The sequence below is a fragment of the Xiphias gladius genome, chromosome 19 (genome assembly GCF_016859285.1).
Source record: "Xiphias gladius isolate SHS-SW01 ecotype Sanya breed wild chromosome 19, ASM1685928v1, whole genome shotgun sequence".
Taxonomy (NCBI): domain Eukaryota; kingdom Metazoa; phylum Chordata; class Actinopteri; order Istiophoriformes; family Xiphiidae; genus Xiphias; species Xiphias gladius.
In genome coordinates this window covers 8,171,572-8,188,532 of record NC_053418.1, presented here as the reverse complement: position 1 = coordinate 8,188,532, position 16,961 = coordinate 8,171,572, and the positions used below count along the sequence as shown (strand labels likewise).

The 16,961-nt window shown below is 40.0% G+C and overlaps 1 protein-coding gene across 5 annotated transcripts in view; it reads left to right on the top strand.

The window, feature by feature from the left end:
* The window catches only part of LOC120805613 (transducin-like enhancer protein 4), a 37,500-nt gene that overhangs the window by 3,303 nt on the left and 17,236 nt on the right, over nucleotides 1–16,961 (top strand). For 4 of the 5 annotated variants that reach the window (XM_040156004.1, XM_040156002.1, XM_040156006.1 and 1 more), the window contains exons 5-7: nucleotides 11,793–11,855; nucleotides 15,025–15,099; nucleotides 16,026–16,227. In XM_040156004.1, coding sequence (XP_040011938.1) covers nucleotides 11,793–11,855; nucleotides 15,025–15,099; nucleotides 16,026–16,227 — 340 coding nt within the window. The remainder of the gene's footprint in view (nucleotides 1–11,792; nucleotides 11,856–15,024; nucleotides 15,100–16,025; nucleotides 16,228–16,961) is intronic. The other variant, XM_040156003.1, reaches the window with a different exon arrangement.

Here is a 16,961-nt window from a genome sequence, read left to right as displayed (position 1 = left end):
TCTACACTGTAGAAAGTGTCAGAGGACTGCAGATGATATAGATCAACGTGAGGTTTTGGTTTTAAATTCTGATTTTTGAAATCAGTAGATCCTGCAGGCCAAACTGCTGTCAGTTTCAAAATGTTCCACCATGTTTTTCCAGGTACCACTTTTTGAACTGGTATTCACAGTTTCGCTAAATTCTGCAAGAATACGTACGTTTTAATTTTTTTTTTTTTAACCTCCTTTTAGTAATCCCTTTGCCTTTTTGTGGTCAACATATTCCTTGCTATTGTTAGCTAAGCAGCTGATCTCCCTAAAAATTTGTGATCTTAGAAAAACCCAAAAGGTCATTTAGCAACACTTACTGCTTTTTTGAAGATATTTCCAGAATCCTAAAAGATGGAATAAATGTTATGTTTACTGAATTTTTTTACTGAAAGATTTATCATGTAGCAAACTACTCTTTTTCATAATCCAAAGATGGTAGCCGCAAATGACATATCTCCTGCCCCAATTTGTTAACCACAATTAAAAATGGTATTATTATCATTTGTATATATAGATGTTTCTTTCCAATATTTAAAATTTTCCTACATAATAATGTGTGAATATTGGGCTTATGTTTTACAAAAAGAGTCATTTCTGGCAACCTATATCAGGAAATATAGTCGCAACATGAAACTGGGATTAAAAGTAAAACAAACAGAATACCTTTTCATCCAAATAGTTACAAGAGTCTTCGGAGATTCTGGAAATACCTTCAGTTTTGTTAAGCAACCTTCTGTATGTTTTAAAAAAAATGACGGGTAATTATTTTTTAGGAAAATCGGATACTTAGCTGTGATTTGAATGTAACGATACAACATGAGATGCACAAAGCGAGGTTAGGCTTTAGGGAAAATCAACCCAGAATGCACAGTATGTTAGAAATGATATATTTCATCAACAAAATCTGATTTATTGTACTGAGTAAAAAAAAGAGCAGGCTTAAGAATTTCCCCCAGTTTTCATTTGTTCTATTTTAGCGTGTTCTGTTGCCACGTGAAGTTGATTAGTAATTTCACATGTGAATAATAATCCAGCAGTTTAATTGAAAGAGAAAATGGGCTGAAAAACGGCTCCAATGAACGAGGATTTGGCCTTTAACGAGCCTTTACATTACCGCTGCCTTTTTTTAAACACTGATGGTCATTAGCATAAATGTCTGTGTTAACCACACATCAGCTGCCAGGCTAAATGGGCCACAGCTAACAAGCTACACATTCATTTCCAGAGAAATGGTGTGTGTAGTGTGTTTTTGTGTGTTTGTGTGTGTGTGTGCTTGTAAGTATGAGAGGATGTGATAAATGCTTGGCCTTTGTCTTGCTGTGTGTGTTTTTGTGTTTGTGTGTATCTATTCTGTGTTTTTTCTTTGCTTTGTGTGTGTGCGTGTGTATGAGTGTGTTGTGGGATGTGTATAACAGACATTATGTAAAATTGTACATGTTTACTTGGTGTGTGTGTGCATGAGTGTGTGTGTGTGTGTGTGTGTGTGTGTGTGTGTTTGTCTGTATGTCCACTTTGGTTGTTTATTTAGTTTTCTGTGCACTATTTGTGTGTGTTGTGTACGTGCTCATACAGTATATTTTAGATGTTTACTGGGGGGTGTGTGTTGGTCTTTGTGTTTGGTTCTATTGTATTATGTGTCTGTGTGTGTGTTTGTCTGTGCATGAATGTTGCGCACACACGCAGCTTTTTACTGGCACACTAATCAGACTTGTCTGATTAAATATGGGATGTCTACTATAAATCCTGCTGTTTGTGTGTGTGTGTGTGTGTGTGTGTGTGTGTGTGTGTGTGTGTGTGTGTGTGTGTGTGTGTGTGTGTGTGTGTGTGTGTTTATGTTTATTGGGAAAGGGAGAAAAAACCAAAAGAGAGAAAATGTGAACGGTGGCTCTCTGTGGTGCCCAATGATTTCTGTCAGGAAACAGTTTTGGAGAGTGAATCCTTAATTTCAGCCAGCAGTCTGTGAGTGCTTGTTTTGAGTGTGTGCGTGTGCCTGTGTGTGTGTGTGTGTGTGTGTGTGTGTGTGTGTGTGTGTGTGTGTGTGTGTGTGTGTGTGTGTGTGTGTGTGTGTGTTTGTTTTGGAAGCAAATGATTTTGATGTGCAGGCTGTGTTTGTGTGCACCCTCACGCCAGCATGGTTGTGCGTTAATGTGTGTTTTCTTTCCATGGCATTCGATATGATAGTATGACGTGTGTGGCTTATGCAGGGTTTGGGGGGGGTAATTGGGGGGGGCTACAGTCCCATTAAGGCAGACAGCCTCCGCTACCAAACGAAATGCAAATATTGCTTGTTTAGCATTTTCTGAGGGTAATAGGCCCATTGATTTTTGGCTCTGCTCTCTGTTTTATTTACACAGAAGGGCTCTGGTGCCCGGGGAGTGAAATGTACCAATGCTCGTTAAAGAGAAATTGACTCGTAGACGAAGGAGAGGACGGGCGGGGAGGCAGGGAACCGGGGAGGGGTGAGGACAGATATCGAGGGGGGAGGGTACGAGGGGGTGTAGAGCATGGGACTGCGCTTCGAGAGGACAGCTAATCAATTGCAAATTAGAGAGACTGAGAGAGGAATAAAGCAAGCCAAGGATGGGCAGAAAAAGGGAAGGAGGAGGCAGGAGAAAGTGGTGAAAGAAGGAAGTAATAAGACATTTTGATACTGAAGAATGGCAGTGTTTTCAATGAGATCTGACAACTCATTTTAACTGCAGCAGACAAGGAGCCATTTTTTCCATTTGGTGGGTTTTGATCACCTAATGCTGCATTTGGAACAAGATTAAAAGCTCATTGGAACCTTTAATTTATAGTAAATACCATTTGAAATTACGTTCTTGTAATTATACCTTCATATTTTGTGATTGTTTACAAATGTACAACTTTCATAGAGACATTTTAACAATCTTCAGATTCAGGTTTCACTTTAAATTTCACTTCAGTATGTAACTGGAGGGTGAACATGGTGGTATACTCTGTATTTTAGTGGTTTCCCCCATGGGAGTCGGGAACCACAAGGGGTCACAAGATTAATCTGAGTGGTCCTGAGATGACTGAAGGAATAGTTTGACATTTTGGGAAAAATGCTTGTTCCTCTTTTTTTTGCTGAGAGTGAGAAGATGAGAAGATCGATACCACTCTCACGCCGTATCTCTCTGCTAAATGTAATGCTACCGCCAGCAGCTGCTTAGCTTAGCTTAGCATTAAGACCGGAAATGGGGATGCTCTAATGCTCACTAATTAACACTTTGTATCTTGTTCTGTTAAACGTTTAAGCCATACAAAAAGTGACATTTAAAAATGACAAGTTGGGGTTTTACAGGGTGTAATGTCTCAGACTAGTTTTTGCTGTGGGCGTAAAAAACTCTCTTTAATTGAGTCGGTGCCAGGCGCCTGTTTCACAAAAGCAGGTTGCGAAGAGTTGCATCATATCAACCACAAACTAAATCTATACATTAAGCACTAATTTTGCAGCTTGAGCTGTTTGTATCCTGTCTGTATGGCGCCCTTTGTTTTCCCTCCCTGTCTCTGCCTACCTATCACTCACGCACACACGCAGTCGCAAGGGACTACAGCCTTTATATGGCGGGATCCATTAGGTGTATTAGCTGGTGGTGAAAAGTGGTGCTGATGTGGTGCTTACAAAGCTCCACAGGGGAGATGGACATTTGATCTTCTATCTGACCCAATCTGACTCCAGGGCTCCTGCCTGATCTAATTTCTTTGTTGTTAGGAGTTGAAGGGGGAGTATTTGAACTGTTTTCTCATTCTTTTGGGCAATATCTTTGGTGATAAGTGGTTATAGCTGGGGGTTTTTTGTGTCACACGAGCTCACCATGCTGTTATCTCAAAGAGATCACTGTAATACAGGCATCTAAGAGATTGCAAGTAGGTTATCTCAGGTAAATCATGAAAGCGTATTCCGTGGTAAATTCTGCATTAGCCCTCTTCCTGGTCTGTTCACAGGCAATTCAGGCCATTTATTGCATGTTGTTGATCTGACCACAATGGGCAAACCATAAAATAAGAAGTTTGATTTTCTACATCCCCTCTCTAAGCTGCTGCTGCTGCTGCTCTGATTTTTCTCTTTTTTAACCGGAGGAACTTTTCTCCAGTGACTCACATACAAGGTCAAAGATAAATTCAGCACACATGATCTTACCTCAGAGGTTGCTGGGATTTATGTGACCACAGAGTCCTCTAATCTAGCAATAAACTCCATGGATCGACCTGGTTTGAGTCCCAACCTTAGTAGACTCTCTGGCCAGTCGTTTCTTATTGTTTATTCACTGTCAAGACGGTGACAGGTCCAGGTCAAAGTTGGGGCCTGTTCTCTGCAGAATCCAACCCTCCAGGTTTTCACAAACCACTGGACACTTTTCGAGAAAAAAAAAGGCCTGCTTTTTCGCTTTTGTGTCTGCAAGTGTGAACAAACATGTTTGCCAAACGGGCTGTCATCCCTGCACTCTGGCCGAAAGTCAGGATTGTTTGCCATTGATGTAAAATGTCACCTGAAATTGGTTGCGTTGCCTCGTGGAGAAGCATCTCCATTTCCTTTTCTGCTCCAGCGCTTTTCTCTCCATTTCTCTGCCAACATCTCTATGTCAGCTCTTCTAAATGAATTGGTCGGAGGTTCAGGTTTTAAGAGTTGTTAGTGGAGATCTGCATCTTTACAACTGAATCTTAGAATCCATATTTTTTTTACGCTGATGTGTGTGTTGGGCAGTCTTTCAAAATAAAACCATTGCACTTTTAAAGTACTATATCAGAAGTTTTGCATGTTTTAGCCTGTTTGCTACAAGATGCGTTATGGGTGCAACAAATGATTATTGCATTATCGATTCATCTGTTGAATATTTTCTAGATTATTTGTTTGGTTCATAATATGTTATGAAATAGTAAAAACCTAAAGATAATTCTTGTAATACCACGGAGGACTAAGAAAACTGGCAGTTTTGAGGAGCTGGAGCCTGTGAATTCTGTGGCATTTTTTCTGAAATTACTTTTACAATTCATCGATTGTCGAAATAGTTACCAATAAATAGTTGCCACTAACTTTTTTGTTAAAAAACTAATTGATTAATCGACATATTGTCAAAAACAACCAGACAGCCATAAGTTTTCATTCATTTCTGTATGATATAAGATATAATTAGCAGACTCTGAAGCAGACCAGATTAGCCATCATTTGGTTGAGTTGTGTGAACAGCAGATTGATTTGAAAATACAGCCAAAAGTTTAAACTCTACAGAATGTGTTTTAAAAATGCAAAAATGTCAAGCGTACATTATTTGTAGTTATTTATTTATTTGTTTATTTAACTTTGACCGTACAAATAAACATTGTTACATACAGAAAAAAGTAGTGCAACAGATTTAATGCCTTTACTGTATATACTGTAGGGCTTGTAGCTGAAGCGAATTTGCAGCCCCCATCCCTAGTTAGGCTTTTAAATTGAGGTTAAAACATCCAAACAAATAACTTCATAAAACACAATAAGCATAAAAACAACAGGACAGATACAACTGACTGTGTGCATAAATGCCTGTGTCTATGTATTGTACATGAATGTGTTAACATTGACATCTAGGTTTCACATTAATGTTGCTGTTTAATCCACTGTTTGACTCGTGTGCTGAGGACTCCAAGTTCCGATTGTGATAAACATCACACGACGTGGTAAGTTGCGATAATAATTGTGAGCCTTTTACTGAAGACGACGACTGACCAAAAGTACTGTAGTTCTACACCTTTGAGCTCTGTAGTTCCCACTTGCTGCCCCTATGGTCTTGACTCCTTCACTATTATTGACAGATTGAACACTGACAGATTACATCAGGGGTGAGGCCGTTCATACACTTAAATATTGGTGGGTGGGGATGCCTGGCTGGCCTAATGCCTTAACACGCTGACTAAATAACTGCAACGTCCACAGTTCGGTCTAACCAAAGACCGTTGTTGCACGTCATTCCCCATCCCTCTCTGTCACCATTTGCTGTCAGCTCTCTACTTTCTAGTCTCTAATAGAGCCATTAAATGCCCCCATTCTGCCTATGCCCCCTAGAACAACACATGGAAGCTTTTTCTGATCTGACGCCTCTATCAGCAGGAGGACATCCTGTGCCTGTGCCTTCCAAAAACTGTTATGAATCACAGTTGAAAAATAAATCTGTTTCATGATATGACAACGCTGTGGCTAAGGTTTGGTTAGGTTTAGGCATAAAAACAACGTCTAGGAAAAGATCAGGGTTTGGGATAAAATTACTATTTTTTTGAGGATAGGGGAGCTTCGTTATCATGGTTAAACACGTGGTTGGGGTTAGGAAACAGTCTTGTTCAAAACAATGGTGACTGTCAGTTAGAAGCAGCAAAAGAACAGCAATCTCTCATGGTTAAGTCAGATTTTTTATTGACCAATAGGTCCATAGGTTGGTTTGGGGCACCTGCTGAAACAACTGATGCTGTTGTTCTTCTTGGGAGGACAGTCTTTTTTTTTTTGCCAACTTTTGATAGGTGATGTCGTTCTAATTGTGGCAGTGCCTGGCGCCTCTTTGGTTCAAGTGGATGTGGCAACAACTTATATAGCACGATCCTCACCACTGTAGCTGTCTGCCATCCTGTCACTGTCCCATTGATCATCTGTTTCTTTATGCCAGACCAGACGAAGCAGTCCTTTCATTTTCTTCAGCTGCAAGGTTGGTGTTAGCCTTATGGAGGATCAGCAACTGATTCCCCAGCTGTAAAATACTGAGCGTGGCCTCCTTTCCCCTCTACACCTAACACTAAGGTACCGTTGAGCAAAGTATTTAAACTCCAACCAACTGCTTCAGTGGAGTTTCTCAGAGTCTAATATGTACTGGGCAGTTCCCCGGTGTGCATGAATGTGAAGCAGAACCAAGCTGAAAAAGGGCATGTGTGCACAGCAAGTCTTCCATGGATAAACATTAAATATAAAATGAAAATGTCAGTGTTTTAGGTTGTGTGTGCAGCTGCAGCTCTGAGTTAATCGCAGGTAAGCTGAACTGTAACCCTCCCTCGAGTCCCCCATCTGCCTGACGCTAAATGGCTCCCTAACTCTACCGATAGTTGGTGCTCAGACATCCCGCGTCTTACAAAATTCTCCACATGCATGGCCTCGGATGTCTTGTCTTAAAAGCTCAGCACAACACTCAGGACCATTCAAGAAAAAAAGCATAATCAGAAAGAATGAGAGCCCGTGGATGTCTGAGATGTTTTAGGGTATTTTCAGACACAGCATCGTAGTTTGTGCAGCAGGAAGTGAAAAATCAAGCTCGAGCACTGAATGAATCAATGTACTCAGTGGAACCTTTTGAGTACATTGGCTCTCAAATCTCAGGGAATGACTGAAAGTGTCCGAAGAGTAAATCAGACTATGTTTGTAGAAGTGCTTCTGCCCTTTGGTTTTCCGTTTGTGTATTGTCTGGTTGAGCACATTTTTGGAGGACGTGGCTGCCTTTTATAGTTGCACCTCTCCTCTGCGTCATCTTCTCTAAACTGGCAAAATCTTGCTGCTCCTTTGGCCTCAGTAAAGGTTAAGTCAGACATGTAAAAGTCAACTTTGAGCGCCTGGACTGGTGGTCTGTAACACTGAACACCTCCAAAGTTTTAGACATAATAAATAAGAATAAACTTATTTATCCAGCACTGTTTTCTATAAAATTCAGCTGAAAGTGCTTTTTATAAATAACGGTTGCTCTGCATTCACTAAACTCACTATTCTTTTAATTGTCAATTTGATTGGCAGGAAATTAATCAGCAACTATTTTAATAATCCATTATTTGTTTTAGTCAAATTTCAAGCCACAATGCCAAAGAGTCAATGGCCCCAGCAACTTGAATATGAGGATATGCTTCTTTTCTTTGTGTTATGTGACAATGACCTGATCTGGGTTTCATACTGTTAGTTAGAAAAACCAGGACATAATAATTGTTACTTGGAACCCAACTCCAGTGTATTCTCAACAATGCTGTGAATGGATTAGTATTTTATTTGCATCCAGTTCATCATTTAATCACACACTTTTTTCACCAAATGTGATTCTTTTTTTTAAAAAGCAGAAGATTGTTTATTGTAAACGGGATTTTGTTCTCACTACTAAGGTTTGAATCTTACAGAAAAAAAATTACTCTTGAGGACTAAACATTATAGATTACATTTCAGTTCACCGTTACCTTTGAAAAAGTTGTTAACTGAATTAAGGTCAACTAGAGAAGTTTGAATTTGAACTGGAGTAATCTGCGCACAGATTCACTCAAAAATACTGTGACACAAATCCCTTCGTCATTCAGCCAATAGCCAAGATATCAAGCGTGTCACAACAACACTATAAATAAATCTCAGACAGATTAGTGCCAGCAATTTCCACATAAATTTACCTGCTGCAGGTATTGATACCATAATGCTCATCCCAGTCAATCACAAATGAAAAGAGTCTCTGCTATGTAGTTGTATGCATTTAGTCTCACAAATATGCCTGTGTTTGTATTTACATATATATATATATATATATATATACTTACATTTATACTAGCGCTCCCTTTGGGATAGTGGATCAGGCAATTTCCTGTTTAAAAAAAAAATCCTACCTGATGTGGGAGAGAGAGTGCCGTATAATCTTTAAGAGCCAACCCTTGGGTTCGGTAAAAACATCTGATGAATACAAAGAAGCCTGTGGTGGTGTGTATCTGCTAGTGTATCTGTGGTGCACATGGCTGTGTTTATGTGCGTAGCATACTGCCGCAGCGTTGCATGTGCTTCTGTCTGAAGGGTTTGTATCAGTGGGTTTGCTCTCATGGCCTCTGGGGACTTCTGTTACCACTGATACCAGAGCAAAGTTCACCTCTGTCAAGGTTATATAAACGAAACAAGTGCCTGACAAGGTTAGAGATGTGGCCTCGTCTGCATTTGTGTCAGACCTAGAGGAATTATCTCACTTCTCATGATTGTGCTTTTTCGCTTGGCTCTTAATTTACATCATTGAATTGACAAAGATCTCCCATGTGGCTTACGTTTGCCTTCAGCTATCTGCTCGAGTGGACTCCTCTCCTTGTGCTCCTCAAAAATTCTGAGGTGGGACAAAACCTGGATTTATATTCACAAATCATCCATCAGGCTGCTGCTGATTGATGTTCAGGGAGAGCAGCAGTAAAATAACCTTCCGGAGATCCTGAAGGATATAGCCTGGTTGATACCGGATTTTTGAGGCTGATAGTAATTTCAATATTTGGAAGTTTAATAAATCCGATAACAGTGTATCGGCTGCTGATTTTGTTTTTTAACATAAGCATGTAAAAAAAAAAAAAAAACAATACTCACACAGATCATTTAAATTTTTTTTTGTGATTAAAAATTATCGGCCAACGTATACACCAATAACGACATATCTGCAGTAAGCTGATGTCAACCAATATATAAGCCTAGCTCTGAGGGGGGTAGTCACTGTAAGTGAGGTACGGAAGCTTGACTGTCATGAAGTTAGCGCTAAATCTTGCTGACAACATTGTCTCTCAAATGGTTTTAAAAAGTCACAAATCTTGTCATTGCAATGCTTCTAACTCCACTTAGTAAATATTAAGATATAAGTGCTGTGATCATTGTGACGGTACTTAAATGAAATCCAACTAATACTATATACACATACATGTACATACATCCGCATCAAAGTCTGTTCACAGGTGTTGGACTCATGCATATGTTAAAAATGTTGTATAAAGCCTTCTTATGTGGCTCTAGACGGAGCTGCACAAAGTCTGATAAATTGCCTCAAGTGATGTCATTTGAGGCAGTGTTGGCTGGGGCTGAGCCACTACAAGATTGAGAATGAAAGAAATCTGGGGCTGTGGCGTTAGAAGGACGTGAGTTCAACAGGCCTCCGTAGCCCGCTCCTCATCTCTGTTTTGAGGCTAACGACCCGAGGCTACATTAGGTGCTACTAGTATACCATACCTAAATTTACGATTGGAGCGTTCAGCAGTCAAGTTGCATTGTGGGTAATGTATGCACCAGTTTGAAAAGGAAGTAGAATGCATGGAAGAAAAAGTACGGTATCTCTGTTTCTGCTGCATTGATTTTAATCTTTTAAAAAAAATCAACAATATTATAAGAGTGCAATGCTAATTCGGTGGAGTACTCTTTTAATATAGTTATTTTTAGTCCATTATTCTGTCATGAATGGTTTAGACAGAAGGGTAGGCAGTTAGTCTTTGGCATCTTGACAGAAACGACACCGAATGACTGAGTCTTGTCATATCTATAGTGTATTTTTTTTTTGTTGTTGTCTTTTTTTTTAGCAAATTAACAAAATCATCTTTGGCTACTTTTTTTGGTTTTAATATTAAAATGTATCTGAAGAAACAACTGGATGAACGAAAAACAACTTGAGATTATTGGAAAAAAAGGTACCATCTCATAACTCTATTTTAAACTTTAACATGGGAATCAACTCTTGTGGCTTTTTAGGTGTTGTTTTGCTACTTATTGTGCAGAGATCACATAGAGATCACCAACATTGCAAGCAAAAAACTGCAAGATCGCAAAGCCACAGATGTAATGTCCTACATCAAGAATGATGATCATGTAGCCTAAGCGAGAGTTATTTTAAAATGAAATATTCAACTGTAATGAATAGTAGATAGGAGCACAAAAAGCTTCATCCTTCCATGTGTGTGTATTTGTGTGTGTTTACAGTATCTGTGTTTGTATTTCTGTGAGTTGTTCAGATACAGATTCCTGTCCTGAAGCCTTTTACAGCTCCAAATACAACATAATGACTAGTAATAACTGTAGTGACAACAGCAATAAAGGAGTCTGCAGGCGGGCTGTAGCCTACTCTGCTCCATAGTGGATGTGTATTATAGTCATGGGAAATGTGAAAAAGTTTGTGTGTTTGTCTGTGGAGGTGTAGTTACTAAAAGGGTGTGGGTTGGATGACTGGATTGGAGGGACTCGTTAAAACCTGAAATCTTAATCGCTGAAAAATTAGCTTGTTATTATTTTCGTCCAGGCATGTTTGATTTCTGTAAAGTTTTTTTTGTGCACAGCAAATTAGCAGAAAGCTCAATCACTCCCTGATTGACATGCAAACGTTCACATTTTTGTTTAACTGTGGATAGTTATTGATAGAAAAAGTTATAGGATAGAAAAAATAGGAGCATCATTACAACACGTCTTTATGTTTAGTCAGACTTCTTGGCCGATACGACCTACTTTAAGATAAGCACTGAATGATAAAGTTGTTTTGGTGACACTGGTGCTCATTACTGTGCTGTTTCGGCAATGTACTTTCCAGAAATCGTTTTTAAATCAAACAATGTGGGTGGTATTTAAATATCTTATTTCCTGCATTTTTGGAAAGTTTGAGCTTCTCTTTGTCTTGCTCTTTTCATGGCCATTTCTGCTCATGCTATCCTCCCAGTTCTTCTCTTGGTAATTACGATACTTAACTAAACGTCCTGAAATTTAAAATGCACAACTTCCCATGAGCCAAGAGATTTTTCTTGGGAAAAACCCACCAGACGAGGTGTTTCTAAGAGCAAGTGCAAAGGCTTTCAACAGCCGAGTATACATCAAATTACTTATTGAACTGGCCTTACAGACGCTGATGTGGAAATAATCTAGGTTATTACTTTAGTTTAACACACATTAAACTGTGTTGATGTGAGCAGTTGTGGGTTGTGTGCAGAGGAAGACGGCCTTCTTGTCTGTCGGTGAATTTGAAGATAAAAGTCTTTTCTGCGCCCACCTCTTTGTCTTGCAGGCGGAGATCGTCAAACGGCTGAACGCAATCTGCGCCCAAGTCATCCCCTTCCTCTCTCAAGAGGTAAGACTCAAAAAAGGCCTGTCACTGTGAGTTAAGACAGAGGTGGGTGAGAGAGAAAGAGAGAGAGAGAGGGAGGGGGGGGGGTAGATAGGAACCATAGAAGGAGGAAAAGAAGTGTGTGGTGGATTGTGAGGCAAAACAGACAGATACGGACACACACAGGCATGCACACTAGCATGTACACACACACACACACACAGATTATCCTGGGCTAATCCTCCCTGCTCGGGATAGGCAGATATGCTCTGAACTTATTAAATGTCTCCCACTAACTTATGCAGGAGGCAGTGGCTGAGCTGTGTGTGAGAAAATTCTTTTGTGTTTGATTTTATTTTTTGTCTCTCTCTGTCTCTCTCTCTCTCTCTCTCTCTCTCTCTGTGTGTGTGTGTGTGTGTGTGTATTTGTCCATCTGAATACACATTAAAATGAGTTAATTTTCACTCTACACACATGCACATACAGTAGTGCGTGTGAGAAGTATGTTTTTATAGTGTGTTTATTATGAAATCTTTAGGTGAGCACGTGTGTGTGTGTGTGTGTGTGTGTGTGTGTGTTGAGCTGATAAATCCTTCTGGGGGAGGTGAAAGTGTGTGTGTGTGTGTGTCTGTGTGTGTGTGTGTGTGTGTATCTGTGTGCGTGTGTGCGTGTGGAGGGGTGGGAAAAGCAGGAAGGAGTGAGGTGAGTGTGGAACGCCAAAGCTCTCCTCCAGATTAGCCATGGATTAGGAGGGTTTAGGGTGGATTAGGAATAATGGCATTAGACTGTGGTGCTGCTACACAGCCCTGAGGCCCACAGAGAGGGGAGGCAGGGAGAGGAAACAGCTTTTACTGCTTTTGTTTTGATGCACAGCCTCGTTTACTGAGTGCGCATCTGAAATGCAACACAATCATATTATTATTATGCAGCAAATCACGTCGACCGTGTTTTTGCATGTGTTTGTGCGAGCTCTTTGTTTTATTTTTATTTTCGTCATTTTCTGATGTTGTTCCTTCCTGCAGTTTGATAATTTTTCTTGACAGTAGTATTGTTGTCACTAATAGGATGATGCGTCAGCCAACCTACTGTATCCAGAAATAATTGCTCAGAAATATTTCACCCAATAAGGAGTAATGCCACCATAGAATTATTTATAATACATATAATTGTGCCTATATAGAAGAGGTTGATCTTACACAGAGTAGCTGTCAAGTAACCAAAGTTGGCACCGACCCCTGGGTGATAGTCATGTTATGCTTGTTCTCTGACTTAAATCATGATTTTTACGAAATTTATGCTCAATTTCCTTTTAGCAAACTTATCATATATTCAGTGTTTCCCGTACATAGGCTCTAATCGGGTGGCCCACCCAGGTAGACCAAGACCCACCCAGGTAGATAAAATCACTCGCTTTCAACTTAGCTAAATCTTACATTTGAACGCCTGATATTGTTGTTCATGTTTGTCGCTTTTTTCAAGAACAAAAAAAAGGTTTTTGTAGACAAGCGTTTGTACTGAGCAAGTAATGAAATCAAATGAGGTAATTTAGTAAAAAAGTAATGTTTTGGTATCTATGCCAAAACTCTGTTACAGCATAATTTAGCTTGACTGTAATTTTTATCTGTTTTAATATAACACGTGAATTTCTAAAATATTTTGTAATGATTGCAGGTGGCTTTTGATATTTAGAGTCTTGTTTACCCTTGCAACAGTGTAAAAGTGTACTCTACACTAAACAGTGTCAAAGGTTGTTTGACAGTGTTAGTAAAATTACCTGTTTTCTGCATTTGATGTCAGGTAATTTTTGCTCATCTCATTCAGCGATTGCAGACACTTAGAAACGGCATTTTACTAAAAGAGCAGGGTTTCAGATGTTTGTTTCTGCATCAAGTATCATGTTACAGTATAACAGGTAAACTCTAATTGTAATGTAATGAAATGAAAAGGTCTGCATTGGCTGAAATGGCACTTTTTTACAGAATTTTTTTGCATTGTCCATCCCAGATCTCTCATTATTAGAATTATTTGACAATAATGGGATAAAAGCTATTTGCCAATATTCAAAGGAATGATGGATCTTTTTGTGTGCATGTGTGTCACGTTCAGGCAGGTTCTACTCAGTCTGCAGAGGTGTAGCTGAACTCGATGGTCAGGTTCATTTCCACACCTGATAAGCTCTTTCATCTCTGGCCCACTTTGATGTTTTGCTCTCCTGGATGAATCTTGCTGCTCTCTCTCACCGTCTGGATCTGTCTTTTTCTCTCTGTACCCTCTGAATGACTTTGCCTTGTTAGCTGTCTGTCTCTCTGGGTATCTGTCTCTTTCTCTTTCTCACTGCAAACAGGTCTTTTTCTCTAAATTGAAGATTTTGCACCTGCACTATTTTGAGATGTGTGAGGAGACTGGGCAGAAAACAGACCACAGGATTGCATAGAATTTAAACACTGGGCTTCTCCATAAGATATAGTTGGAGTTAATATCAGGATGTCTGACCACTTGTACCACTGTATATATTGGACCCATTAGCAAACATGAGCCGTTCCCTTTGAAATCCAACTGTTTGGTTTTCAAATTCTGCCCCCCAAGAAGGAATTAACTGGCCTGTGCAAGTTACACCTGGTCAGAGCCTTGGATTTTAGCAACACACGGTGGATGCTTTCGCCCAGAAACTGGTGGGTTAAAAAAATGTCTGCTTCAAAGTACAGTAAGATACTGTAGCTCGCTCTGTTACTGCACGTTTGTGGCTGGTTTAATGAGATGAGCAACAGTTTGTCGAGCTGCATGATGCTTTGCTGATTGATATAGTGTGTGTCAGGCTGTGTAAAATTTGCTACGTGGTAAAAACTGCCAGTTAGCTGTGATACATGTTTGAGAGAAAAGGGGAAGACTGATGGCTCTGACTGAAGAATGCATCATTTAGTTGTGATTTTCGGAGGAAAAAAAATCACAAACCTGTGGTAATTCACAGGTGTGCAGAGCACAGTGTATTACTATCTTTATTTTAATTTTATAGGAGGAATAAATGTGCAATAATGTTGCTGCAGTTCCCTCTGTTTGTCCATAGGTGACATGAGCTTCATAACCCCACTTTAAAATCCAGATGTCTAAATTCAACAAGTCTTTTCTCCGTCTCAGTTGCTGTTTCAGTATCTCACTCCCTCTGATTGTTTCTCTGTGTCTTTCTCTCTCTCAGCACCAGCAGCAGGTGGTGCAGGCGGTGGAGAGGGCCAAGCAGGTCACCATGGCTGAGCTCAACGCCATCATAGGAGTGGGTGCATTGCAAGCACACACACACACACACACACACTGAAAAAGAAGATGCTCTAAGAAAGATCTATCAGATCAATAAATCCAACAAATTGGCCAACATTTTTCAACTTCATTGAACTTGCTTTCTGCCAGGGATTTAAAGCTTTTCAAGTCTGGCAGATTTAAGCAGCCACATTTAGCTGATCACAGATATTTGATTGTCATTGTACATATCGGACGATAAGCGTCAGGAAATTGCAGTACAGAAATCCGAAAGACACTGTAGGTTTGAGGTAGTTTAGAAACAATATTGGCAGTTCGTCAACAACAGAGCACCGACAAGTTTACTTTTCAACAGCAAAATATCCTGCTTAGTCCATATCTTGATCACAACTCTTTAATAACCAAATTTAGATTAAAAAAAAAAACTTTTTAAAATTACAAAATCATTAAATCCTCCCACACACTGCCCTGTTTACTGCTGGTATGTTTATTTATTTAAAATGTTTTGGTCTGCTCAGACCTTTTTTCAGGAGACCACTGACATGTTGTAAATGAATAAATAAGCCAGCGAGACAGTGTGTGTGGGATATTTTTTCCATTTTTATTGAAGTTCTGCTTTCCGCCAACGCACCTTCGGTTTCATTTTTATTCAACTCGCGTTCCCCCAACGCAAGTTGTGCTTTCCTCCAGCACACATATTTAAATGTCCAGAACTTAGGTGTACAGAAACTTTTAAAATTTTTTGAGGAGACTTGAAGATACTGGAATGAGCTTCTGAGATGCAACACTGGTCAGGATCCAGATGTTTTGGGCACCATATGGTGCTGATAATGTTAGTTTCTTTCCCTTCCTTTCCGTGTGTTTTGTCTCTTTCTCTCCTCAGTTTTGCCATCCTGTCAAGTCAGAATGTAGCATGAACCAGTGTTTCTGTATGTGCTCCAGCAGCAGCAGCTCCAGGCTCAGCACCTCTCCCACGGCCACGCCATCCCCATCCCCCTCACGCCCCACCCGGCTGGCCTCCAGCCCCCCCTGCCCCCTGGGGCCGGTACTGCCAGCCTGCTGGCGCTCTCCTCCGCCCTGAGTCACCAGCTGCCGCTCAAAGACGAGAGGAAACACCATGATAACAACAGTGAACACCCGAGAGGTAAGGCCGGTTCTGTAAGTAGGTATGGTACAGTAGGAGTCGATATGTTAGGACAGATTATTTACCTAGATAAATTTTAAATATCATTTTGTTTATCTGAGATAAAACTTCCATATTCAATACAAATTGTAGAAACTTGTGTTGTTTTGTTTCACTCATAAGCAGACGCTAAATATGTTAGAAATAAATACTGAAGCTTTTATCATTTGTTCGGTTAATGAACCCAAACCAGTTTTACATGTCTAGAATATTCAGTCAAAGTTATGAATTATATCACCACTTGTATTGGCTGATGCTTAATTGTTAGTGCTCTGAATGAACAACAATTAAAGCTATTAAAAACTGATTTGTCATTATGCCATTTTAATTGGCCTAATAGGGAGTGATACACAACCACCATGATGCCTCTTTTTTCTTGTACACACAGAACGCCTCTAATTCTTCTCCACACTGACTTTGAGCTCAAGCATTTAATTACCTTACATAGAGACTGTGTGCGTATGTGCGTTACCTGCGTGCGTGTGTGTGTGTGTGATAGAGACAGTCTGTGCCGGCTCTTGATTACTCTGTTGCAGTGTGGCTGTGAGGGTTTTTACAGTGCAGCAGAGTAGTTAACCTTGCCCCGTAGCTGCAGTAAAGCTAACAGCTGCCAACTCAGGTAATGCTCACCCCGATTAGGAGCACAATCAATAACAACGCAATTCCATCTCCATCTGACTTCCAGAGAGTGAGTG